General features: G+C 33.5%; 1 protein-coding gene and 8 non-coding genes across 9 annotated transcripts; all 9 read right to left on the reverse strand.

The window, feature by feature from the left end:
• Positions 1-3,422: 3,422 nt before the first annotated feature.
• LOC123882564 lies at positions 3,423-3,531 on the reverse strand. Its single transcript, XR_006799888.1, has one exon. It is a non-coding gene; the product is annotated as a small nucleolar RNA snoR97 (small nucleolar RNA).
• A 42-nt stretch (positions 3,532-3,573) lies between these two features.
• LOC123882535 lies at positions 3,574-3,690 on the reverse strand. The gene has a single exon (XR_006799862.1). It is a non-coding gene; the product is annotated as a small nucleolar RNA Z278 (small nucleolar RNA).
• Positions 3,691-3,926: 236 nt separating this feature from the next.
• LOC123882527 lies at positions 3,927-4,019 on the reverse strand. The gene has a single exon (XR_006799855.1). It is a non-coding gene; the product is annotated as a small nucleolar RNA Z223 (small nucleolar RNA).
• A 220-nt stretch (positions 4,020-4,239) lies between these two features.
• LOC123882591 lies at positions 4,240-4,379 on the reverse strand. The gene has a single exon (XR_006799912.1). It is a non-coding gene; the product is annotated as a small nucleolar RNA snoR134 (small nucleolar RNA).
• A 499-nt stretch (positions 4,380-4,878) lies between these two features.
• LOC123882566 lies at positions 4,879-5,003 on the reverse strand. The gene has a single exon (XR_006799890.1). It is a non-coding gene; the product is annotated as a small nucleolar RNA snoR80 (small nucleolar RNA).
• Positions 5,004-5,091: 88 nt separating this feature from the next.
• Positions 5,092-5,201, reverse strand: LOC123882548. The gene has a single exon (XR_006799874.1). It is a non-coding gene; the product is annotated as a small nucleolar RNA Z152/R70/R12 (small nucleolar RNA).
• A 108-nt stretch (positions 5,202-5,309) lies between these two features.
• On the reverse strand, positions 5,310-5,395 carry LOC123882547. The gene has a single exon (XR_006799873.1). It is a non-coding gene; the product is annotated as a small nucleolar RNA R11/Z151 (small nucleolar RNA).
• Positions 5,396-5,462: 67 nt separating this feature from the next.
• LOC123882543 lies at positions 5,463-5,559 on the reverse strand. The gene has a single exon (XR_006799868.1). It is a non-coding gene; the product is annotated as a small nucleolar RNA Z157/R69/R10 (small nucleolar RNA).
• Positions 5,560-6,744: 1,185 nt separating this feature from the next.
• On the reverse strand, positions 6,745-9,596 carry LOC123920277 (peroxidase 39). Its single transcript, XM_045972544.1, has 4 exons — positions 9,242-9,596; positions 8,592-8,786; positions 8,194-8,356; positions 6,745-7,434 (listed from the first exon to the last, which is right to left on the reverse strand). The coding sequence occupies exons 1-4, from the start codon at positions 9,455-9,457 to the stop codon at positions 7,025-7,027; spliced, it is 984 nt and encodes a 327-aa protein (XP_045828500.1). The 5' UTR covers positions 9,458-9,596; the 3' UTR covers positions 6,745-7,024.
• Between the last annotated feature and the right edge of the window lie 18,090 nt (positions 9,597-27,686).

The following is a 27,686-nucleotide window of genomic DNA, read 5'->3' on the forward strand; positions in this document are numbered from 1 at the left end:
TTGTCTTAAAAGAAATCATCTCTAGAACAGTCTGGTAATTGATTCCACCAAACTAAATCATCAACAAGGTGTGTTTTAGCATGCTACATCTATTTGCTTTAGACAAAAATACCCTTATACTCTTTGTTCAGTTGTGATTAAATGTGTGGCTTTAAAGCCATTCTCTCTCTCTCTCTCTCATTAGTCGGACACAATCTCTTTGAAAAGAAGAAAACCTTTCTTGCTGTTCGGTCAACACCAAAATCCCTGCTTCTTCTATCTTTTAGACATTCGATACCAATTGCTTAAAACACAAAAGAAACAATTTTTTCAAAACAGGATTTTTATAGTAACTAAATTTTAGAAATTTTGTTGGCCCAATCTGATTTTATTTTGAACTTGGTTATAACTGTGATCTTCATTTTTTGACATCATATATAGTTTTCTAAATCCATACTGCTTGCTACCACCTACCAGGGGGTGATAATTGATAAATCTATGACAAAACTTCATTGCAAGCAAATAAATGTTCATAGTATTACACAACAAATATTAGGATATTTTTAATAATCAAATTTAAATTTACAATCTTATCCCTGTATCCTCACTTTTTTAAAAGGTAGATTTGAGGTTTTTTTATCCAAAGCAAATGGGTGTAGCATGCTAAATTGCTAACTATTCTTGGTTACAAAATAGTAAGATATAAGATCGATTAAATTATTTTCTTTCTCCCTTTTCAAAAGACTCTCTTTTAACTTTTTAACTACATTAACTATTTTGACAAACATACCACTAATAAATTTATTGTTTTTGTGATATGTATTATGTAATAAACATACTAATGTAAACATTTACTTATTTTCTCCTTAGAAGACTAAACTTGTAAAATTCATACCAAAATTGTTAATAATTAACTTTTTAACTACATTAACTACTTTTTAACCACTAATTAATTTATATTGTTTATGTGATATGTAATAAACACACTAACGTAAACATTTACTTATTTTCTCTAGAAAGATAAACTTATCAATTTCACCGAGTCCATGTCAAGGACAGCGGGGCAGTCGTCCTTGCCCTAGGGAGCTGCTTTGTTTATATAACTAAGCAAGCAGTCTTTGGAGTGTCCTGTGTTCTTTCAATGTAGCAAGGTCGTTCACACTCAGTTAGTGTCCAATTTCCTAACAAATTTTCATTTTATTTACTTGTTTTCGACCTCTAAATACACCAATTAGTAGCTAACGAAATCAAATGTTGGACACGACTGCCACCACATTTAGAAAAATGATACAGACCTGCCTCCCCCCAATGGTTCTGCTATATCCCATCCACTTGAACATTGCATCCCATACACTTTGAGTAAAGTGGCAATTAAAAAATATATGATGTCAGTCCTTTAAATGCAGGACACGGAAGGAACACGCATGATAGATCATGAGAGTTTGAAAGAACACTTTTAGATGCTAAGGTAGCCCGTGTTGGTAATTTCTCCTATCAACAACTCCTTTAGCTCGAGTAGATCTTGCTCTTCCGATCGATAAAACATCGCACCGTACCCACCGCCACGACGTTCCCTCGCTGTTGCTGAACATCTAATCTGCTATCAAGTAGTTTTGTCGCCGCTCTTTTGCGAAAAGATTAGGATATAATTCTCCAAATGAGTTATGGCCGACCACGCAACTAACATTCGATCTAAACCAATCAGACACAATTGATTTCCCCACATTTACCACATCCCTCCACCAAATTGAATCCTTAGAACCCAATAATGTTGTAGCCGTCCATAATAAATTAGAAGACAAAAAACCATATCTATAATTCAGCTATTCATATCTATAAACACCTCCATTTCCACATTAAAAAAGATGTAAATTTTTTACTCCATGAGCACCTTGATCTTTTGGTAAATAGACTTGCTCTCACTTCACCCAACACGATTTTTTATCTTCTAACATTGTCCTCTAACATTTGAACTAATCCCTCTTCACCACTTTTCAAAGCCATTGTGGTGTTTGCTTTCATTCAACTACTTACACACGGTATAAAAACCTAGTGTGCACATCACCTTAATTAAGTTCTCAAAGCCATTATTAAATAGAGAAGTCTATTGTTTTAACTTTAACATTCTCAAATCTATAGCCATAATTGTTCAACTTAAATAGTTTTGGTCCCTACACATCTCAATCTCAATCCAGAAACGCTTTACATTAAAATACGATTTTTCTAATCAAATTATACACTATTTAATAGGACCGTTCATGGTTCAATTCGGACAAAAACAGTTTAGAAGAACTGAAACGGACTGTTATAGTCTTCCTCTGAACTGAACCGAATTAATGATTCAATTAACCAGTTCTTAATTTCGAATTGAACCAAACCATTATCATAAATAATATCTGGAACCATATATTATATTTTTTTGGTGAACTGAATTATTGTACCCTTTATGAATCCAATTTCTTCATTTTTTTAATATTTCTTTTTATATGAACTACAACACGTCAACACCATCACCTTTATTATCTTCCTCCGTCAAACTTCAAACCGGTTTGAGGATGAGGAACCATAACAAAAAAATCTCATACGACATAATTGTTTTGTTTCTGTTTGCTTTTTTGGATTGAAGTTTTATCCATTTTTTAGAATTCACGTTTGTTAAGGTTTTATTTTGCTTTTTTTTCCTCAGTATTTTTGAAATAGAGATGAGAATCTTTGAAATTGACTTTTAATTTATCGGTCTTTATTTGTTTTGTCGTTGTGTTGTTTCTCTTTGATTTTGTAAAAAGAGTGGGAAGTGAGGGTTGAATTGAGCTAACAAATTTTTTAAATTGAACTTTTTGTAATAAGTGGAGTTTCGCAGTTAACCAAAGTTTGGTTTTGGTTAGAGAATTAACCTGAACAATAGGCTCATATTCGGTTCAGTTACTTTCAATTTTTGAACACTCATAATAAGTGGAGTTTCGTTACTAACAGTTCGATTTGGTTAACCACATTTCGGTTTTGTTTAGAGAACTAACCTGAACAACAGGCTCATTTCAGAAACTGCTATAATGGTTCAGTTACTTTCAATTCGGCTCAGTTATAGTTCAGTTATTTTTGAACACTCATAATTAGTATGGTCTGCATTTCTTGATGCTATTGATATAAACTTTATTTTTAGTATAAGTTCATTACAAAATTATAAAACCCATTCTAGTTGAGAGATATTTTGCTCCTGATGTTATCAGAGTCTTATGTACCATTTTTTAAACAAGTCTTTTGGAGAAATTTATTTGGAGATTTTATTATCATACATAATAGTGTCTTGTTGAATGTACTTATATTTGTCTTGGTTGGGTGATGCCCCAACCCTGATGCAATTTTTGCTAATTTCTACTCCTTCCATCTCAAAAAAATTGTCGAATTTGTGCAAATTAAAAAAAAAACATATTTAAAAATGGTAAACATGTAGTGCTGTTATTTAACTCCTAACTCGTGGGGTCAAACAAGAGATGAAGCTGATGACAACACAAAAATATTTGAGTTTTTCAGACTCTAAACAATAAGAATGTGCAGAGTATAGTGAAACTCATTTTTGAAAATTAACATTGTTTTGCCTCAGTTAAATCCATTAATATCATATGAATGTAGTTTCACCAAGTAGGTTCACCCTGTAAAACAGGATCTTGGTTCCACAACACCTCAAAAAAGTTGGATTAAATCATCATAGGCAATGTCAAAAATCAACATGACAAAGTATTGGAGAAAAACATTGGCCAAGTAAATCAACATTACAAATAAAAATAATTTGTTCCATAAACTATAGTATTATCATTTAGTGCTGAATTAGATGAGACTAATTTGATAGATTAAAATAGTCTAGAGACTACTTAATATACTATGTAGTATACTTCAATAATGTTAAGTACATAGAGGTCAAAAAACGATAATTTAAGAAGAAATCAAACATGTAGGCTCAGAACATTTTAACAGCTCTAACAATCACGATTTTTCAGAAGCAGAACTGGCATAAAGCTGATTAATAATCATCATAGCCAAATATCATACTAAATTAATTAATTTATAATATTAACGGTGTTTTCATAAAGAAAAAGAGAAAATCAAAAACCTCAAGGCAAAAACAACCGTGTTTCAATTTATGCCTCTAGGACTAGCTCAAAAATCCAAAGAACACGATGTTACTATGTTCGAAAACAAGCTGAAGGTTTAACGAGGCAAATTCTTCAAAAATTAAGCAATTAAAATTGTTAATGAAAAAAACAATGTTGCCATTACTTTGACACAGATCAATCGTGGGATTTAGTGAGATGAACTGCAACACGAATAGCATTGATTTTGCATGTGCAATGGGGCTTTTACGTCATTTATTATTCAGAATAGCCCGGGGTTGCAACATGCTTACAATTTTATGTATAAGTCAAGGAAAATTAAATTAACTTAATGATAGCAATGTTTGTGTAACATATTTCCAATTTTCTCATGTTATCTATCACTTCCTTAAAGAAATAGAGAAACTCCATTTAAAAGAATATACAAACAACAAATAGAATACTAGTATATACATACTAAACAATTAGACTTAATTGCATTGAATCACCCATTTATTTTATTTTAAAAATAGTGGCAAACAAAATTATAGTAGAGGGATAAAAAAGCTTAATTTTAAAATAGGGGACTATTTATAAGTTTGATAAAATAAATGGACAAAAAATGCAATTAAACCAAACAATTAAAATATGTATCCACAAATATCCAAATCGTTTATATATCTCTCTTAAATAGAATCATCCATTTCAGATAATATCGAGCCAGAACTGTCGTAACCAGGAAAAAAAATTAAAATTTCGAGCTTATTAAAATTTGATTAAAATTAATGTAAAAATTCATAATAAATAAAAAAAATGTATGAGGCGTTTCCAAGACCAAATGGCATTGAATAAAATCCATCAATCAGGATCACCACAGAATTGATATGGCGTCCGAGCCATTACACCAAAAGGAACAATTAATCCTTTGGAATTGGTAAATGGACGCAAGATAAAAACAAAATAATATAAACATGAAATAATAATTAACATGAAAAATAAACCTTAAAAAATTGTAATTTATTATAGTGCTCAGTGGAAGGAGAAGTCGTTTTAAAAATAAGCTCACGGCGAAACCATTTGATTTCGTCCACTGCCTAATAACACTTCCTGGTGTTTTAATCTCATCATAGCACTAATTAATAGATAAATTATTTCATAAAGAAAATAAACTTAAATGTCAGAACTGACTCCGATCCAGATTAAACTAGTGGTAAAAAAAAAAAAAAATTAGTAATAAAAGAATGGCCTCAGTGTGTGTAACAATCAGATCCTTGATTAAAAATCTCACTGAAATCCGCTAAGATAAAGTATATTATCATCATAAGCCATAAGTTATAAAAATTGATTAATCAAGTAAAAGATCAAAGAAAATTGATGAAATTGGTGAATGAATTGTGTGTGCTCAGACAGCCAAGGGGTTGATAATCAGATTCTGGGTGAAGTTGTCCAGATCAGAAACTCTAGTCCACATAAGTATCGTCACCGCACAATATTCAAAACCAGAATTCATAAACAAGAAAAAAATAACAAAATTGAAATTGAAAACATACTCTAAAATTAATTTTGTAAAAGGTAAAAGGGTTGTGTGTGTGTGTGTGACGATGAATGAGAAGTGATTGATTAAGAATTGAGGCAATAGGATGGAATATATAGGAAAGTCAGGTAAATTAGGGTTTATGACTGATGAGTGGGCGGAGCGGCAAGGTTTAATGTGGGCTGGATGGATCTTAAGCTGAAAATTGGAGGCCCATATCCCTATTATTATTATTATTATTATTATTATTTTTTTTTAATAATTTCCATATTACTATTATTTTATTTTTATAATTTTATTGATTTTTTTAGGGTTTTTTACACAAATATATTTACAGCATTTATTTATCAATAACAAATGTTTAATATAAGGAGGAGCATCTCAAACGTCTGATGACTGATATAAGAAATGATCATCCTCCAAAGTGGATGCATTTAGCTGATACTATCATGGTTGTGTTTGTGCAATACTGTTGTTGGTCTGAAATTATAACCTCGTTAGCGATTTAAAGCCCCCACACCGACACACTAACCAAATTCCATTGGTTTCTGACCTTGTGGCTGTTATTCCCCCATGAAACGCATGTATCCTTCCCGAATTTAATATATCCATCCTTGCCGTCTTCCCAATTCAACGAGCAATTGTTCTATATGCACAAGCATAAATATTCTTTGATGTGACAATTTTAATTTTCTTTTTATTTTTTTTGTATGTGTGTGCCCAGATGTTTGTGTCCAAGCAAGTGCTTATCCAAATCAACTTATCCTTCTCCAATTGACTGAAACTGCAACAAATGAACCGCGAGAGTCATCTTTGCCACCTTCGGTGGGAACAAACATTAAATTTATTGAAATCCCAACATCTAGCGTCTTCCGCCATGAATTGATTCGCACACAGCTAATGAACCTCTTCACTTTGTTGTGAGCTATCACACAACTAATTAAGATACAAAAAGTGTTACTCATGCAGATATGAGTTCAATTGAACGTAATTTTTTAAACTGCAAATAGGAAAATGAGTGCTATAATATCCAACCCAGTTCCATCCGTATACCTATCTTAAAGTTTCAATTAACTTTTTTATGCTTAACCTTCATAAAAGAAACCTATATTTTAAGGAAAAATGCTGAAAAACATATCCAAATAAATAAATAAATAATCAATTATTTCAATCATGATTCATGGGAAAATACATTTTCAACTTAAGGGAGGCAACTTTTCCCCTTATTTTATCGTGTCACAAGAAATTTTCTACCTCCCTCAATTCTGCTTCATGTCACCAGAAAAAAACTTTGGAATCACCATATCATTTGGAAAACAACCAAATCATAGGTTATCTCCAATATTAAGACACCACAACATTAACATGAAATAAACAACAAAAAAATAAATGAAAAATTAACATACAAGAAGATACTCAAATATTAATTAACAAATGCACAATGCTTCCTAATCTCTCCTTCAGTTCCAACCTTAACATTAATTCTTCCCATTTTCTCCATAGACTTAGCAAATTCAACAAAGAATTTTTTAGTTGATTGAAGATGTTGTGCAACAATAGATCTTGTTGTAGAGCTTTTAAGCAATGCAGCATCTGATTCAAACAAACCTCTTCTCTTAACAACTTGCTTGTAATAGCCAAGATCAAATGTATTGCGACTTCCGGGATCCATTTCGAGAACTGTGGTTTGATCACTGATACTCTTACACTTGAAGGTTTTCAAATTTTTAGCATATGCACTGTCTAGATCTGGGTCTTGATCAAGTTTGCCAGTAAAATTATATAACCTGTTTGATACTGATGCACAATGTGAAATACCAATTGTGTGTGCACCTGAAAGAATTAAAATTTTTGTGATTAGATAAAGCAACAATTTTAGCATGATTAAAAAGTACATGGCTTTGATACGTTTGATAGAAGGCTGTGTCCGACACATGTTAGTGTCCAACACTGACACATGTAGCTAGAGGTAGAGCTATCAATTTATGTAAGCCCAAAAATTTGGAGCAAAAAGCCGCCATGACTAAAGAGCCCCTACTCAAATAAGTCCACATGTTCTAACTATTTTTTATTTTATTTTATCTTTTATTCAATTACTTTTATACAAAGTTACCTCAAAACAGAAACAAGATTTCCTACAATTACTGTGTTTGACGCAGTAACTGATCTGAGCCGTCCGATCTATAATCGGTGGCTTAGATTGTTTTAATGCATACAACTGTATGTAACATCAGAACCGTCCAATCTCAAAGGAAGAACTGCGATCTAATACTGCGTGAAAATCTTACACCATGGAATCCAGATCCCTCAAAACATTATGGGTATCAAAAAATGAGCCTAGGTCCACAAAAAATGATATAATGGGCTAAGGAAAAAATAAAACTTCTCTCCATAGGCATATGGGATATTTATTAAGAGGCGTAGTAAAATGTTTAAGGATTTCAGAGCTCCATATATATGACGTTACATTTAGTTGTTTTTTATTTTCTTAAATTATTGTCGGTATCTATGTGTGAGGGCTAATATTTGTAGTATATAATGAAACATATATAATGATTAAGGAACTTAATTTGTGTTTAGAATTTGGTATACCAGAAAGCAAGACCAAGTCATTTGCATCAAGTCCAACATTGCCAAAGAGTGTTAGGAGAGTGGAGACGTTGTGAAATGGAGCTGGAAGGCCAAGAAAAACATCTGCTGCTTTAGATCTAACCCCATCCCTTCGACCAGTTGGTACATTCCAAAAAGGTCCACCCTGCAAATCCATATCAATCATGGTAGAACAACACAAATTGGTTATTTATTTATATTCCCCACAAGAAAGCAAGGATACTGAACTAGTCATGAAAACAACATGACATGAGATTGAATTATTGATTGAACCGTTTTTCGCCTTTAATTTTTGTCAAAATTAAAAATATATGACATGACACGACTACAATGTTTATGTTTTGTTGGAAGAAAGTGTAGAGACAAGGATTAATACTTACGACGGCATGAATAGAGTCTCTAGCACTCAAAGTCAATATATCAGCACAAGAGACAACACCGGGGCATTCAGCTTCAATAAGACTCTTTATTTTGTCAATGAATTCAAATCCTCTAAGTGTAAGATTTGGAAAAGAGTTCTTTTCGGCTTGAGGATTGCTTTGTGTTGCGTTCAAAAGAACAGATGCATCACATCCCTGAAATGAAAGATGTTAGTTCCACACTCATAACAAAATTATCATTTCATATATCCTAACTTTGTAACATAGACACTTCTGATACAAAGCCTGTGTCCAATGTAAGACATGTGCAGATTTGAATTGGGTGCAGCCGTGCAATCGACAATCTGTGGCTGTCTGATTGAGATCAAACGGTCCAAATTTTAATATCATAATAAAAAGCTATATGAAGATCTGAATCGTATGATTTTGATCGTACGGTTCTGAGATACTGACTGCACTAATTATGACTGCGTGTAATTCAATTCCTGACGCAGACATATGTGATTTCTTACAATTAATTTTTCTTTCTGTCAAATTTTTACTAATGTCAACGTCTCAGTGCCATTGTTGCCTATAATATTTGTATTAGTGTTTCTCGAATATGAATATATGAAATTAAAGGACAAACATAAACAAAATAAAGTTCATACCCTAACAAAACAATCATGGAAATGTAGTCTTATGAGTGCAGCTGCTAGTGATGGTGCATTTGGAATATGTTTATGAACATACTTCAAAACAATTTTCTCAGCTTTTGGGCAGCTTTTAGCATAGAAACCAAGCTGCAACTGAGCATTAGCTGCTCCAATTATTGCTATAAGACAAATAATCAAAACCTTAAAGCAACTTTGGCTTCCCATTTTCATGTAATTGGCAGAGAGATCTTAAATTTTTGTTGCCAAAATCACAATAGATATGAAAAAGCTTAGACACTTTTTTTGTAAGAAGCTATTTCATTTGATTTCGATATCAAACAATGGCTAGTTATTTATAGTCCTAAGTTTGTGTTACAATAAAGGATCAAATCATAGAGATGGTCCATGCAGCACACTAACATGTGGTGCAAGGTAATCGGAATAGGTCTTGTTAATATTTTATCACATATACTTTTTAGCGTAATAATGTCAATTATGTTTAAAAATTAGTTAATTAAGTTAGGTATTAGGTATATATGTTCTTATATGTTGCTTACTATATAAAACAATGATAGTACATAGGTTTGTATTAAAATAATCGACATAAAATACATAGATTTATCTTAAAATGATTGTCAATTTTAATTTTAAATCTCATAAATTAATTAATTTTTTCCTATGTGCATCACTATTAAAAAGTCAATGCAATCATACAAGGAGACATTATTTGTCGTCCGATCAAGATTGAACTGTTTTAATTTAAGAACAGTATTTTTAGAATTCTTAAATAAAAATAACATATCTTTTTTCAGACTGTCTGATCTTGACCGAACAGACATAAATATGATGACTACATGACTACACAAAAAAAGCAACTACATATATACTCCCTATTAAGTCGTATATTGCATTATGGTAATCGTTATCTCCAATACCTCAGTGAGCTTGACTCAGTTGGTAGTGACATTGCATTATATGTACAGAGATCAGAGTTTGAACCCTGGACATCCCATTTATTCAACTTAAGTGTGGAATTTCTAACCACTATGCTACTTAAAAAAAAAAAAAACTCCAATACTACATTACTAAAAAAGATGTTAGAATAGCAGCAAAAATTTAGATAGAAAAAAGATTATAACCGTCTCTATCTTTGTCGCTAAATTTTAGAGACGCCAAATTTGTTAATTAATTTTACTATGGTAAGTGTTTTTTTTTTGAATCATGGTGAGTGGTTTTAATAAATTAATTTTGTCGATTCAAAAATAAAATAAAAATGTGTACGATTCAGTTGTAAGTACTCAACGGTTCAATTTTTCACATAAAACTGTAAATAAATACATAAAAATTATGTAAATATTGTAATAATTGATTAAAATTTTGTATTTTACATCTTAAATACTATTTAAACAAATATTTAAGCTTCTGAAGGAATTTATTTTAAAAGAAAATATTATTAAGAAAAGAATTTCTAGAGTCACAAAAATGAAAATAAATTTTTTTAGTTTATTTTTAGTTTTTCTTAATTTTTTAAGAAAACAAAACCTGAACCAAACTATACTAGTATGTAACACACAAAAAAAAAAAAAGACTATACGAGTCCATTAAAATCCTCCCGAAACCCTCTGTTTTGTCAACTTGTTGGTAATAAATTTATTCATCTATAAGATGAATAAATGAAGAGTTTTGACATCGAACACTAACACGCTCATATTACAATTTCCCATAACAATTAAATTATGTTCACGGGACAAAATTCATTTTGATAATATGTGTGAAATAAGGTGAAATAAACTAGTGTGTCTTGACAAAAATAAAATAAAAATAAAAATAAAATAAACTAGTGTGTCTTTTTGGCGAGTAAGTGTTATTATTTCCAAATAATATATGGTTTATGAATACATCATGGACCATTACACGCCAAGTGATATAATACAAAAAAAATTCCTTTCTGTTTAAACATGCTATGTTTCACCTTCCACTTTGGACTTATAGCTTCTACTTGTATAAAATTAATTTTAACAATTTAGCATTTCTTGCGCTGGTGGTCAACATATATGTATATGTACAAGAATTTGATGTGTATCTCTTAACAGCAAATTGATGTTTTTGTAATAATTAATAAGTTTTAGAGTTAAATAAATTTTAAAATGAAAAGTTGACTTAACTGTTTCGATGAGGCTTGGTGGCTCTAATCTTTCTGTCACACACATGAGCCATCACCTTTTGTTCAAATAAAATTACATATTAATGTACAAATTGTTTATATGAAGAAAAAAAATGGGAACATGATACATGAATTATGGAGTGGGTGAATAACAGTTGTATGATTATGATCTTAATTATTATGATTATTAATACATAAAATACTAGTTGATGACATAGGTAAAGACAAATTAGCCGGGAAAGAAAATTGGTTTACTTTTGTAGATTTTTTTTTTTTTTTTTTTTTTTTAAGAAAGTAGTAAGGATAATTGTATGCATTGCTGGAATAACAAGACAACATTACTAATACATAATTTAAAAATAAAAGTCAAAACTACAGAAAGAGAGAGAATTATGGCTAGTGTTACGGAGTTAATAATGTAACACGACCAACATAACTTGCTTAAACATGTTAGTTTGACAGGTTCATAAGAATATGATCATATGGATAAAGATAATGGAGAGCTGAACCATGTTATGAATGAATCGGATTAACATTCTTTTTTTTAAGGAGTATGGTGGCTGTTTGTGTTAGAGATATTTCCAAAATATATAAACTTGGAAATAAAACATTGTATTACTGGATATAATGATTAAGGTTGAGAAATATATTAGAACTATTAAATATGGCTTTGTGGCTGGGTGCGTAATCCAATGACCTGTAGGTACAGGGTTTGGTTCCTGGGTCTTCCTGTTTTGCGTTTTTATTGTCAATTAATTTGAATTATCATGATTCAAATTTTAGCAAAAATGGTTGAGGCAGGAGTCGAACACGGACATAATCAAACCAAATTCTCTCCCACTTACATTTTCTTCTAAATCATTCTTCACTTCATTAATGCATGAGTGAATTGTTGGAATCATATTTTTGTAAAATGTTATCAAAGATATGCTTGTTGTGTTAGTGCAAACCACTACAAGGTGATCAAAGTATCCTGCAGGGTATTCGCCGTACATCCCAATTGCATCCAATACACATTATTGGTGGGGGCGAATAGAACCTAAAGGTTAGTGTGAAAACACGCTTTGATTCTTTACGTGCATCCATCGGCGACATCTTCTTTGTTCAAGTGTTGCAGCATCTTCCCCAACAAAAATCTCCAACAATCTTTAGGTTCTATTTCTATTTCTTAATCAATGGCTGCATCACTCAAAGAAATGACTTCTGATTTTGTGAAATTGGAGCGGTTTGATGGAGGCCATTTTAACCAATGGCGGAAAAAGATGAAATTCCTTCTCACAACCTTGAAAGTGGTGTATGTTCTGAATACCACAAGACCAACAGAGAGGGAAAATGAAAGAATTGCTGAAACAAGAGACAGACAGAAGTGGGAAAATGATGATTACATCTGCATGGGCCACATTCTCAATGGATTATCAGACTCACTCTTTGACATCTACCAAAGTAGCGGTTCTGCAAAGGAACTATGGGAGAAATTGGAAACAAGATATATGTTGGAAGACGCTACCAGTAAGAAATTTCTTGTCTCTCAATTTAATAATTATAACATGGTAGATTCTAGACCAGTGATGGAACAATTATATGAACTCGAACGAATTCTTAACAACTTTAAGCAACATAAAATGCATATGGATGAAACAATCATTGTTTCTTCCATAATAGATAAACTTCCTCCATCATGGAAAGATTTTAAAAAGTCCTTGAAACATAAGAAAGAAGACATTTCTCTTGAGCAGTTAGGAAATCACCTTCGTCTTGAAGAAGAGTATCGTAAACAGGATGATACTAAGAATCAAAATGCTCATGAGAAGGTATATGTTTTAGTGGATGGAAAGTCTAGTAAATCCAAGGATAATATGGATATAGATGGAGAAAATGTTCATGACAACAACAATGGACATGGACAAAAGAAAAGAAAGAGAGGAAGTTGCTTCCATTGTGGTAAGCCGGGACATTTCAAGAGTGAATGTAAGTTCTTGAAAAAGTTGAACAAAGAGAAGAACTCTAGTGCACAAGAGGATCATCTTGTTGCATAGAAGTCACTTCTAGAAATTTCTCACCCTTAAGAATATATAATATGTACCCGATGATGGGAATGTTGTAATTTAAGTATGTTTGCTTGTAACTGGTTATGAATTTTTAATTTGGTTTGTAGTTTGGTTTGTATAACTTATAATGTGTGATATTTTATAATATGAGATTGTGATTTATATTATTGTTAATTACTTGTATGATTATTATAGTGGTTGATATCTAATTTTCATGAATTCTTATAAACATGAATTGTTGTTTTTGCTTTTAATAAGATTGTTTGATTAATCTGTAAAAAAGTATTGAAGTAACTTGAATCACTGTTTTCCAAATTTTTCTCAAATGCAGTACATGAATTTTAACTAAATACCTTGGTTTAAAATGTTAGGATTGTTATATATACTGGTATGTGTATATATTAGTAACAATGTTAATAATTTGATTGTTTGAATACAATGCATTTCATTGTTGGAGTTGTGTCATCTACTGCTATTGTTATAAGGTCTTTCGTAGCAGCAGATCACCATGATAGCAAACATGTTTCGTGTGGAAACTATAAAAATTAAGTTATTGCAATTGCTAATGTTATAATAAATTTCATGTGTGTGTATGATAAGCAAGACATGCATTATTTTATAGAATTGAAATTTAATTCTTAAGTGTTTTTTAGATTTGACTATATGTGTATGATTAACATGTATGTGACTCATAATTTGTTATTTTAAGATTATGGTTATTGTTGATCATTGGAAATTTGATGATCATTTTTATACATGTTTTATATTTTGAATAAATGATATTCGGTGAATGTTGAAACGAAAGTGAAAACTTTAAATCGTAATGCTTGTTATTAAATGGTTTAGTTTAATAACAAAGGTGAAATGATTTAAAATGAGTTTGTATAAAATACAAAGTAATTGAATGACTCAAAGTCATGAATTTGTGATAGTTGGTTAAACTATCAAGAATATATAAATAGCATAGCTATGAAAGTGATTGAATATTCAAAATTATTTAAGTGGAAAAACTTGCAATTATTTGACGAAATGATTGACAAGGTTATGGTGTCTTCGGATATGATGTTAAAATCATTGAAAACGTCATAAGGGATGTGATACAAACCCGGATCTAATTGATCACCAATGGTGGAAACTCAACTCACACTTGAATAATATCAAGTCTTGAGTTCAATGGTGAAAGTACACTATTAGAGTGATTGAAGTACTTATAATAGATACATCCCAAGGGGTAAAAGTACTTGGACCATAAGATTGAAAGTGGTAGGATGAGGTTTTTCCTCTTAATAGACATATAGCATATATTTGCTTGAATGCATAATTATGGGTGCATTTATGATATAGTCTACCTATATGAGAATGAAGTGAGGCCGCTTCATAGAGTTCAAGGGTTTGACTCTTAAATTCTCATGAAAAGGATACGTGACACAAGGCCCTATTAAATGTGTCAAATTTAATAATTCCTTTTGATAACACCGAGATTTCATGTGTAAGTTATGCACACTTGTTCAAATGAATAGTTGGTTCAAAGCTTGTCTACCAATGTCTATTCGGGATAAGTGGAACACATTATCTTACTAAGTAATGGTTCAAATCGTGAGATACCATTATCTGAAACCATGATATTTCCAGAAATATGGATTTAGTTATATTTTGTAAATAGTGGGGGATTGTTAGAGATATTTCCAAAATATATAAACTTGGAAATAAAACATTGTATTACTGGATATAATGATTAAGGTTGAGAAATATATCAGAACTATTAAATATGGCTTTGTGGCTGGGTGCGTAATCCAATGACCTGTAGGTACAGGGTTCGGTTCCTGGGTCTTCCTGTTTTGCGTTTTTATTGTCAATTAATTTGAATTATCATGATTCAAATTTTAGCAAAAACGGTTGAGACAGGAGTCAAACACGGATCCATTTGTTGAAGGTTACACACACATGCCAATAGACTAGAATAACAGTTACTGATATATTTTGAATTGTAACCGTTAATTACGGTTATTAGGAGAAGTTATTCTCTTGATCAAATCATGGTTATCTCTCTATAAATAGAGAAAGTTGGAAACAGTAAACATAAGAAAACTGACATAATCAAACCAAATTCTCTCCCACTTACATTTTCTTCTAAATCATTCTTCACTTCATTAATGCATGAGTGAATTGTTGGAATCATATTTTTGTAAAATGTTATCAAAGATATGCTTGTTGTGTTAGTGCAAACCACTACAAGGTGATCAAAGTATCCTGCAGGGTATTCGCCGTACATCCCAATTGCATCCAATACACATTATTGGTGGGGGCGAATAGAACCTAAAGGTTAGTGTGAAAACACGCTTTGATTCTTTACGTGCATCCATCGGCGACATCTTCTTTGTTCAAGTGTTGCAGCATCTTCCCCAACAAAAATCTCCAACAGTTTGTACAAAAAAAAAAAAGCAGCATGCTGGCTGTATGGTGGCTTCAATATATTTTAGAGTATCTAGATTTCATAACTCGAGTGAAATATCAAATACTCCTGTGAAATTATAAGACTCGTTAAATATCTTCTAAATTTGTAATTAAACGTCTATGATTTATCGAATATCCCATGCTCCATTTACTTAGTCTGTTGTAATGACGTGACTGTTAACTATACATATGTGACACCTGCCAACATGACGCCACGTCACAGGAGGTAATTGACGAAAATACCACAAAGGTAATAGAGAGAGAAGGGGGGCCGGCCCGCCAAACCCGATTTTTTCCGGGCTCAGGCCTTGAAAATCCTTGCCCGAATTATTTCCGGGCGTTTTAGCCCGGCCCGATAAAGCCCAATTAAAATATGGGCTAGCCCGAATGGGCCGCGGGCGGCCCGCAAGCCCGAAAAAGTATAATAAAAAAAATTAAAATTAAAAATAAATATAAATAATTTGTTTTTGATGATTTGAACTTAGTTTGTAATATAAATTATAAAACACCGTTCGCTACTTAAGTAGTGGATGAATAAAAATAGGGCACCCAAGAAACTCGTAGGTAGAGGATGAGTAAAATTAGGACGTGGTAGAAACTCGTACATAGTGAATGAATAAAAATAGGGCGTACGAGAAACTCGTACGTAGTGGATTTGTAAAAATAGGGCGCGCAAGAAACTCATAAGTAGCGGGTGACTAAAAATAGGGCGCGCAAGAAAGTTGTAGGTAGCGGATGAGTAAAAATATGACGCATGAGAAACTCACAAGTAGCGGATGGGTAAAAATAGGGCGCGAGAAAGTCGTAGGTAGCGGATGAGTAAAAATAGGGCGCGCGAGAAACTCATAGATAGCGGATGAGTAAAAATACGGCGCACGAGAATTATTATTATATATATATATATATATATATATATATATATATATATATATATATATATATATATATATATATATATAAGTAGCGGATGAGTAAAAATACGGCGCGCGAGAATTATTATATTAATATATATATAATGTAAGTAACGGATGAGTAAAAATAAGACGCGCGAGAATTATTAATCCTATTTATAATGTTGAGTTTGAACACTAAAAGTAAAATAAAAAATAAACCAGGCCGGCCCGAAAAGCCTGACAACCCGTACTGGGCCGGCCTCATGCACTAATTTTAGTAGCCCACTTTTTATTCGGGCTTTTTAGCCCGGCCCGACGAAACCTGACCGTGCTGGCCCGAAATGAGCCGGACCGCCCGTTTTGACAGCTCTTGGGGGAGAGAGAGAAATAGAGTTAGAGAGACAGAGAGGAGAGATAGAGATAGAGTGCACAAAAGTTAGGGAGAGATGAGATGGGGGAGAGAGAGAGAGAGAGTGAAAGAGAGGGAAATGGAGCGAGAGTGTGTTAGAAAGATGTTGTGAATCCAAAGAAAATGGCGCCCCATGCGCCATGACAGTAGCAACTCCAATTTTCTGTTTTCTGCATATATTTTTGGCCCAATCCCACTTTCCATAACCCTAAAATGAGGAGAAAAACTCAAACTTGCTCACATCAGAACAAGTACCCGCCCCCTCTTTCCTTTTCTTTTCTCATCTTCTCAATTTCCACCATTATAACCTTTTTTATATTTAATCATTTGTTTCCATAAATATAATGATTAATTCATGTACTCTATTTTATCTTCTACTTTTTTCTATGATAATTAATCATCCTCTATTTTGTCTGTTGTTTGTTTCTACTTCTTCCTTTGGTACTATGATGATTATGGATTTGGGTTTCCATCTCTTTGTGGTGTGAAAAATTCAATCTGCTCTCTTTTTACTTTTTTTGCTTCTTTTTGTCTTCTGAAAAACTCAAAACAGTGAGTTTTGATCGTAAAAAAAATAAAAAAGAGAAAACCGCCAGACCGCAAAAACGGCCGATTCGTCCGATTTTCCCGGTTTTATCCGGTTCAAATCCGGTTTTCTGGTTTTAGATCCGGTTCATATGCAGGACGGTTTTAGGGTCTACCCGGACTGGATGAGGGTCCGGTTTTAACAACCTTGATTACAATGATAAGTTTTAAAATGGCCAGTCAAAACTATGTATACAAAGAGATGAGTATGGATGGCTAATGTTGCGGAGAGAATCTTGTAGCAAGTAGTAGCATGACAAACACAACTTTGAACTAGTACGGTTATGAATAAGGGATATAGCTTACAAGTAAAATAATGACGTCCAAAATGCATCTCTATAATTTGTCCAACTCTAAATTAAAAAAGGATGGGGAATGCTAAATTAAGTGGAAAGTGGTTTATTATCCTAGGGTAAAATTAGCGAATTTTCATTGATTCTCCTACACAATTTATTTTCTGTTTGTCCCCTGCAAAATTTTTGATCTCATTTTGCCCTCTAAGTGGACAACTGGACATCTGACTCCGCAAATCTGATGAGGTGACATGTACATGTGGAAAAAATTAATTTATATTTATAATTCTCAGGCTTTATGTATATGTGTCACATCTCTTATAAATGTAACATTCTTGTCATCCATAGTTGATATAAGACTTAATTAACAAGCCGAATCATGATTCTGATACCATTTGTTGGGAAGTCTGAAGCAGCGTCGGAAGTAACAACTAATATCAATGCTTCAGGACTATAAGATAGGGGGATGCCACATCTTCACCAAAAATCTTAAGGCATTACATATGTGTGTGTCATATCTCTTATATATAAATCCAATATTCTTCTCATTCATAAATGATGTGAGACTAAACCACTCGCATACATATGTCTTTTGGCATTTAGAAGTTCAAGTTAACATTCCAAAAGATGGGATCTTACACAAGTAATATCCACATTTGATATATAAATTTTTGACAAAATAAAATTGTCTCATATGGTTCTTTTAATATATAATAGTAATAGACCCGTGCTATCGCACGGGTCGTAACGTTACGACGATATTTTTTTAAGTTATAGTTTGATAATCAAAATTTGAAGCAAATGCTTTTAAAATTTATATGTAGTTAATAAGTATTTAGAATTTTGTTGGAAATATGCAAACAAATATATTTTTTGCAAAGTGAATGAATTTTGATTAGTTTTAAAGGTAAAAATAGTTAGATGGTGTAAAATTGTGAAAAGACATAAGAATTTAAGTAGTTACATCATTCTTGTTAACCAAAAGAACATTGGAAAACAAAGTTAGAACTTATCCCGCGTAAAATAAGTTTTTTGAAATTTTTATAAGTTAGAATTTGTCTCGTATATGATAATTAATTTTACATTTATATAAGTTCGAAATTATCCCGTATAAAGTAGTTTTTTTATTTTCATAATTTATAACTTGTCTCACGTTTAATAAATATTTCTCAATTTTTATCAGTTAGAATTTATCATGTACAAATAGTTAATTTGGAATTTATATAAGTTAGAACTTATCCCTTATAAAATAAGTTTTTTGAAATTTTTATAATTTAGAACTTGTCTCACATATGATAATTATTTTGAAATCTTTATAAGTTAGAATTTGTCCCGTATATGATAATTAATTTAAAATTTATATAAGTTATAATTTATCCCGTATAAAAGTTTTTTTTGGAATTTTTATAATTTAGAAATTGTCCCACGTTTGATAATTATTTTGAAAGAAGAAGATGAATGCTATAAAGAATGCAGATTAGAAAAAAAAGTGACAGAAGAAGTGAATGATATGAAAATGAGTTAAGCTATATAGAATTTTGAATAAGTGATGAGTGGAAAAATTTGAATTTGAAATTTGGTAAGACATTGGGAGAAGCAAAAAGATGTCTCATGTGTTTGTGGCTTAGATGACTTAGTTTCATTCAAATTGAAAAAGACATAAATGGTTCGGTGGCTTGGTTACAATGTAAAATCTGGTTTGATAAACATGTTTCCACTCACAAATGCCCCAAATGACTCATATGGCTTGGTTTCATTTGAAAATGTGTGTACTTTTAGTTCAATCTTTAAATTTTTGGACATCAATTACCCTCATTTGGGACACATGACAACACCTTAAGTAAGGGTAGTTTAGACTTATCCAGAACAATTAACTTTCTTATATAGATTAGATAAATGTGTTTTCACTTTTATGATTTTTCTGATGGTTTTAAAATACCATCATTGCATAGTCTTAGTTTATTTCATAAACACCAATTTGAATATTTTTAAAATTCACAGTTGAGAGATTGTTAAAAGTATGACTTTTCATTAGATTTGACACAAATTAGGATTTGGAGTTCATAAATTTTATTTTTTGATGAGAAAATTTGAACAAACATCATTAAAAATGTTTGATGCGGCTTCTGATGCGGTTGTGATGGGGTTACGATGCGGCCGTACACATGAATTAAGATCACACCGCAATTGCGGTGCGATGCGATTGCAGAGACTACCGCTTCAGCAATACTACGGCCGCAATTGCGGATGCGGATTGTAATTTAAAACCTTAAAATAGAAAATATATATAATTAGTTTTAATAAAAAAATATTGAACTTTTAAATCATTAATAATTTTAACAAATGACTTCTTGCAGTTCATAAGTGTTGAAATATTGAGTGAGCTGAAGGGATACACACAACATATTGATTTGAGACATTTAACATTAATTTCAATTTTACAAATAGCTTCACGCAACTGGTAAGAGCTTAAAACTGTTTAATTAAAATCAATAAAGTATGCAAAATTTTACTTATAAAGCGTTCACAACTATTTTATTTATGTAATGGAAACTGGAAAGGATGCAAAATATGGCTCAAATTCTCATGTTTGTTTATACTTTGATAATTTTTCTTTCCCTGATTCTTGTTGAATCTGATAAAAGTATTCATTTTTCACAAAATTTTCAAATTTTCTACTCTATCTTAATATTTTATATAACCTCTTAGTAACTTTCCTTTTTTCTTATTTGACACTCTTAGCTAAATATCGTTGCAATGATGTCCGTGATTGTCCAAAAGTTACCTATAAATTTCCTATTGTTTGGCAGTGCCTTGATGGTTTTTGTGAGTTAAAAATTACACCTTTCAATTTTACGTGATTTTCATTACTTTCATTTTATTTCAAAATTTTATTTATGTTTCTCTGATCCTGCACTTGGAAAACAATAATTTGTTAGAGAACCTTCTTGTGTAGAGAATGTAAATGCTTAGCAAAATAAATGTTCAAAATTAGTACTCAAGTTTATGTGTAGTGTGATTTGAATGTAACGAAGATTAAAAGTTGAGCTAGAGAGATCACAAAAAAGAATTACCCTGGTTCACCCAAAGAAGACTAGTCTTGTCCCTACAATATGTGAAGTTAAAGGAGTCCTTATCATATAACCTCCTCGTGATATAATTAACGCTTAATTCTTCTTTACAACCTAAAAAAGATTAAATGTGTTTTACAGAAAACCGATATCAATTTGTGAGTGATTCTGTAGGGAAGGATTAACAAACGCTAATCCTATAACAAAACACAAGTTTGCAAGCGATATACATGTCAAATAAAACTCTGGAATCTGTCAGATTTTTGGAATTCACCAGAAAGAGTAAATAATTTAGAATCCATCAAATTTGAGAAAAATCTCTATAATTTTATTGAATGAAAAAGTTGTCTTCAAGACTACATTACTAACTTCAATATCTTGATATGATCTGCAATCTCAAGTCCAATATGATGTTTTTCACTTTGTTATGTTGGAACCTTTTGTCATTCTAAGTTTAATTTTCATGTCCATTCTGAACTTCTTCACTAAGAACTTCATTCCGATCTTTGTAGAACCGATAAACAAACGAATTTGGTTGCTCATATCCTTGAGCTAATTTCCATAAATTTGAGATTATTCCCTAGAACATTTATTAGTTAATGATATGAATTGAGTTTATTTGGTTAAAAAAAATTCATTGAATAAACATTAGGGTGACTCTATAGTCTATGCAACAAGAATCATTTTCAAGACTATACATGCAAAGTCTGATCCAGCAGATTGGTCATTTCCTCGTGACGTATAATTTTTTTTTAATAACAATTTAGAGTAATGAATATATATAATTATTAATATTATTGTGTTGGAACTTGGAATTAATGTTGTATTTTGTTGTTTTTTTTCCAGGTTATAGATATGCATTGTATCCAAGGATGAAACCATAATGTGGTAACTCTAGAGTTGGAAAAGGAGAGGCTGAAAGCAAAGTTGGCTACTTTAGATGTAAATATTGATGCTGCTTGTAACGACCCATTTTTCGTATTCGTATATTTTGTTAAATGTTATTTTATTTATTAATTGGCTTTTATTATTTTAGTGAGCGACGAATAATTGTTTAGCCGAACGTAAGTTATTAGACTCGAGAACCATTGTTTTGGGCTTATGGGCGTGAGAGGCATGGGCCTAAGCCATTTGGGCTTGGTTCATGACATTTGGAAAGTAGTATAAGTAACAAGTCAAACACATGAATAGTTTCACAATTCATTTTCCTTGAGTTTGAGTGAGTAGAGCAAGAGCAAAACCATAGAGCTAAGCTAGGGTTTGATCAAGAGAGAAAGCTTGAGCAAGAGAAGGCTTGGATCATCATCTTTGCTTAAGGTAAGAGATTAGAATTCATGATTCTTGAGTGGCAAGGAGAGGGGAGATTGTCTATGTCTCCGTTCCCGAACTCTCCCACTCAATTTCTTTTAGACTTTTGGTTAAGCTTTTGTATGTGAGTGTGATGTTCTTCATCATTACTTTGTATGTGTTAATCACTAGCTTGATTCTATGACAAATATGTATGTGTTTGGATCATTTTTGTTAAGTTTATGAAAGTTACTTAAAACCCAAGAAATTGGCTTGATTTTGATTGTTAGAGGTATTTGGATGTTTGGAAGGGATGATTAATGTTCCTTGATACCATATATGTTTGAAATGGTTGTTTATATGAATTTATAACATGTTTAGATGAATTTTTGTGTGGAATCAATGTTAAACCGCCTTAGATAACTCAAGAACAGATATTTCTGGTGTAGTTCGCTACGGATTCGCTACGGATTCGCTTAGCGAATAAGTTCGCTACGGATTCGCTACGGATTCGCTCAGCGAACGTGTTCGCTACGGGTTCGCTACGTGTTCGCCATGTACCTGTAACCCTCTGATGTAGTTCGCTACCTGTTCGCTACAGCGAACGTGTTCGCTACGTGTTCGCTACGTGTTCGCTACGTGTTCGCTACGGGTTCGCTACGGATTCGCTCAGCGAACAGCACTGTGACAGCAACTTTTTGATAATTGTTTTAAGTGCAATTAGGCACTTGTAACATGGTTTAAGGGTATCCTTACATGTTTGTTGATACATGTTGATGTTGTTAATGCTTATTGATAATCGTTATATGATTCGCACGCGTATGCAATGACTTGTAGTTCAAGTGACTATGTTTATGTTTTAACATTAATTTGCAATGTTAAGGAAATGATGTGTGTTTTATGACATAAGTGTAAATGAAACTTTATGTGTATAAAAATGGTTATGCAGATAATTATCATGTGAATAATTATGATTTGAGTGATAGGTTATTGTGTTATCCTAATGTGTTAGATGTTGGAATTGTGTTTCCGCATCAGTGAATGAATAGCTTCGAGCTAGATAGCGTCATGTATTTGATGTGTTTAAAAGTAATCATGCATTCATGATTGTATGTGAACATTGGAAACTTGGGTTCCAATAACGAAAATGGATTATGTGTCCATAATGAAGCCGAGGATCGGATTAGATGAATCCATGAGTCCGGAGCTGCTATCCAACAGGATATAAAACTGTTTTGGCTTATCCAAGGGAGATAAGATGGTTCGGTAAGTTCCGACATATCCAGCATGATATAAAACTGTTCTTGGTCCACCGTTGGTGTGACATCTTGGTACCACATGCATTTAGTTATGTCTAGGGATGGCATGACAGTGAATTAATTGGCATTAGATACCTTAGGGTAAATGCGCATATATTTGATAAGTGGTATGTGACATTATCTGGTTGAATTGTGTTGAACTTTATTAATTGATAATTGTTTAGTACAATGTTTTGGCGTGAGTTAGAATATGTATGATAGCTCGAAAGTGTAAGGCTTTTCTTATGCTCGTATGATATGCGATTATGTTTTTCTAACTCTCTGCTTTGTGTTATTTGCTGGACCTTTGGGGGTTCAGATATTCAGGCTGAGGATTGTGCCGACGTTTAGACTGCTGTTCTAGCGTGGTGTTGAAGTACCTTTTGGTGAGGAGACATAGCATAGATTACTCCTCTTAGTACTAGCTTTTGACTAGAGTTTGTAAATAGTAAATGCTCTGGTAATGTAACATCGAGTCGGGGTTTTCGCTTGGCTTTCATCGTATACCGGTGTTACCTTTTGTTATGCTAGTTCTTGTATAAGTGACATCCTTAGGGATGAATTTGGCTTATGTATATATATATGTATATATATGCATGCTTGGTTTGATTGGAATCCGCTGTTGCTTTTCATGTTGAATTTCATGATGCTCTGTGTGTATGCTTGTGTTTTAATTACCGCGTGGCACTCTGCCTTTACACTTGTTGAAAAGTTTTTAAAATTACGTTTTTAAGGGTAGTATGGGTTAGGGTGTTACAATAGTGGTATCAGAGCAGGTCGGTTCGTGTGAACCAATTAGGACTTTTCTTTTCCCTGTATGAGCATGTGTAGGGAACACTGTTAGTACTTTCTAACGTCTAGTTGTGATTCGTTCAGGAATCATGGCTGCTGCGAGAACGAATGCTCAGATTGCGGAAGCTTTGGCCGCACTCACCAACATTGTGGTTAGAGATCATCAACCTGGAAGAGAGGTAGAGATGAGGTTGGAAAGGTTCATGAAGCAGAAACCGCCAACATTTACCGGAGGTTACAACCCGGATGGAGCTCACAAGTGGCTGGAGGAACTTGAAATAATTTTTGAAGCAATGGATTGTTCCGAGGAAGGGAAGACAACCCTTGGGACATATGTGTTGCGCGAGGAAGCGAATGTGTGGTGGAAGAACGCCAAGTTGAGGCTAGGATCCGGTGGTATGGCTATACCATGGGCAATGTTTAAAAGAGAATTTTTGGTTAAGTATTTTCCTGTGGATGTGAAGAATAAGAAGGTGGTGGAATTCATGGAGTTGAAACAGGGAAATATGACGGTAGCTGACTATGCCGTCAAGTTTGAGACTTTGTGTGCGTTTAGTCCGCATTACAACACTATGGAAGCGGAGAACGACAAGTGCGTGAAGTTTGAAAGTGGTCTACGTCCAGACATTAAGCATATGATTGGATTTTCGCAGATAAGGGATTTTGCGACCCTTGTGAACAAAAGTAGGATTTGTGATGAAGATGGTAGAGCTAAGGTGAGCTACTACAAGGCTGTGAACGACCGAAAAGGGAAGGGACAAGAGCGCGGAAAACCTTATGATAACCGCGGTAGGGGTAATACAAGTGGTGGTAAGAAGCCGGTGAATGGAAATTGTTACAACTGTGGAGAACGGGGTCATATGTCTTATGATTGCCCGAAGAAAGGGGATAGGTGTAAGAATTGTGGAAGGCTGGGCCACAAGACCGAAGTGTGTAGGACAAAAGTGGTGTGTTTCAACTGTGGAGATGAAGGCCACAAGAGTCTGACTTGTAAGAAGCCCAAGAAGGTGATGGGCAAGGTGTTTGCTTTGAGTGGAGAGGATGCTAGCCTTGAGGACAATCTCATTAGAGGTACGTGTTTCATCTATGACACTCCTTTAATTGCGATTATAGATACGGGAGCGACGCATTCTTTTATTTCTTTGGATTGTGCAAAGCGTCTTAGTATTCCTTTAACGGATATGACGGGTAGGATGGAAATAGAAACTCCTGCTAATGGTTCAGTGATTACCCGACAAGTATGTCGTAATTGCCCCGTAACCATTTTTGATAGGCACTTTGGTATGGATTTAGTGTGTATTCCACTTAGTGGTATGGATGTGATTTTTGGTATGAATTGGTTAATCTTTAATCGAATTCATATCAACTGTCGTGAGAAGGCCGTTGTTTTTCCGAAGCCGGAGGAGAACTTGCATTTGATGAGCGGGAAGGAAGTATCGGAAGCATTGAAAGAACATGCCGAGATGTTCATGATGTTTGCATCATTGAAACTCGAAGGAGGAGTTAAGATAGAAGAGTTACCGATCGTTTGTGAATTCCCAGATGTGTTTCCGGATGATATATCTGACGTGCCTCCAAAGCGAGAGGTAGAGTTTTCTATCGACCTAGTACCTGGAACTAGTCCGATATCGATGGCGCCGTATCGAATGTCAGCATCAGAGTTGAATGAGTTGAAGAAGCAACTTGAAGAGCTGCTTGAGAAGAGGTTTGTTCGACCGAGTGTTTCGCCATGGGGAGCGCCGGTATTGCTTGTGAAGAAGAAAGATGGGAGCATGAGATTATGTATAGACTATCGTCAGTTGAACAAAGTGACGATTAAGAATAAATATCCACTTCCGAGGATAGATGATTTGATGGATCAACTAGTTGGAGCTTGTGTGTTTAGTAAGATCGATTTGAGATCTGGATACCATCAGATTAGAGTGAAGACGGAAGACATACCTAAGACTGCATTTAGGACGAGGTATGGGCACTACGAGTATTCAGTTATGCCGTTTGGTGTGACCAATGCACCTGGAGTTTTCATGGAGTATATGAACCGAATTTTCCATTCATTTTTGGATAGATTCGTGGTGGTGTTCATCGACGACATTTTGATTTACTCAAAATCCGAGGAAGAGCACGAAGAGCACTTGAGGATTGTTTTACAAGTCTTGAAGGAGAAGAAGTTGTATGCCAAGTTGTCAAAGTGTGAATTTTGGATGAAAGAGGTGAGTTTCCTAGGGCATATAATTTCAAGTGGAGGAATCGCGGTAGATCCTGCGAAGGTTGACGCTGTGTCACAGTGGGGAACGCCGGAATCTGTTTCAGAGATTAGAAGTTTCCTTGGTTTGGCCGGTTATTATAGAAGATTCATCGAAGGTTTTTCGAAGTTGGCTTTGCCGTTAACCAAGTTGACGAGGAAAGATCAAGCGTTTGTTTGGGATGGTATTTGTGAGAAGAGTTTCCAAGAGCTCAAGAGAAGATTGACTACTGCACCCGTGTTGATTTTACCCGATGCCAAAGAGTCGTTCGTCGTGTATTGCGATGCTTCGAAGTTAGGACTTGGTGGAGTGCTTATGCAAGGGGGTAATGTGGTAGCATATGCTTCAAGGCAACTGAAGGTTCACGAGAGGAACTATCCAACGCATGATTTAGAGTTAGCCGCAGTGGTGTTTGCTTTGAAAGTGTGGAGACACTACTTGTATGGATCGAGGTTTGAAGTGTTTAGTGATCACAAGAGTCTGAGATACTTATTCGACCAGAAGGAGTTGAATATGAGGCAACGAAGATGGCTCGAATTCTTAAAGGACTACGATTTTAATTTGAGTTATCACCCCGGAAAAGCCAATGTAGTGGCCGATGCATTAAGTAGGAAGACTTTGCATATGTCATCATTGATGGTGAAAGAGTTAGAGTTGATTGAAGAATTCCGAGACTTGAGTCTTGTGTGTGAGGTTACTTCTTCAAGTGTGAAGCTTGGGATGTTGAGATTGACGAATCCTTTTCTTGAAGATATTAAAGAACGTCAGAAATCGGATAAGAGATTGATGGAGAAGATGGTACTCATCAATGAAGGCAAGGAGACCAATATCAAGATGGACGAAAGTGGAGTCATGAGATTTCAAGGAAGAGTTTGTGTACCGGATGTACCCGAATTAAAGAGAATGATCATGGAAGAAGGTCA

Source organism: Trifolium pratense, linkage group LG4 (genome assembly GCF_020283565.1).
Source record: "Trifolium pratense cultivar HEN17-A07 linkage group LG4, ARS_RC_1.1, whole genome shotgun sequence".
Classification (NCBI taxonomy): Eukaryota; Viridiplantae; Streptophyta; class Magnoliopsida; order Fabales; family Fabaceae; genus Trifolium; species Trifolium pratense.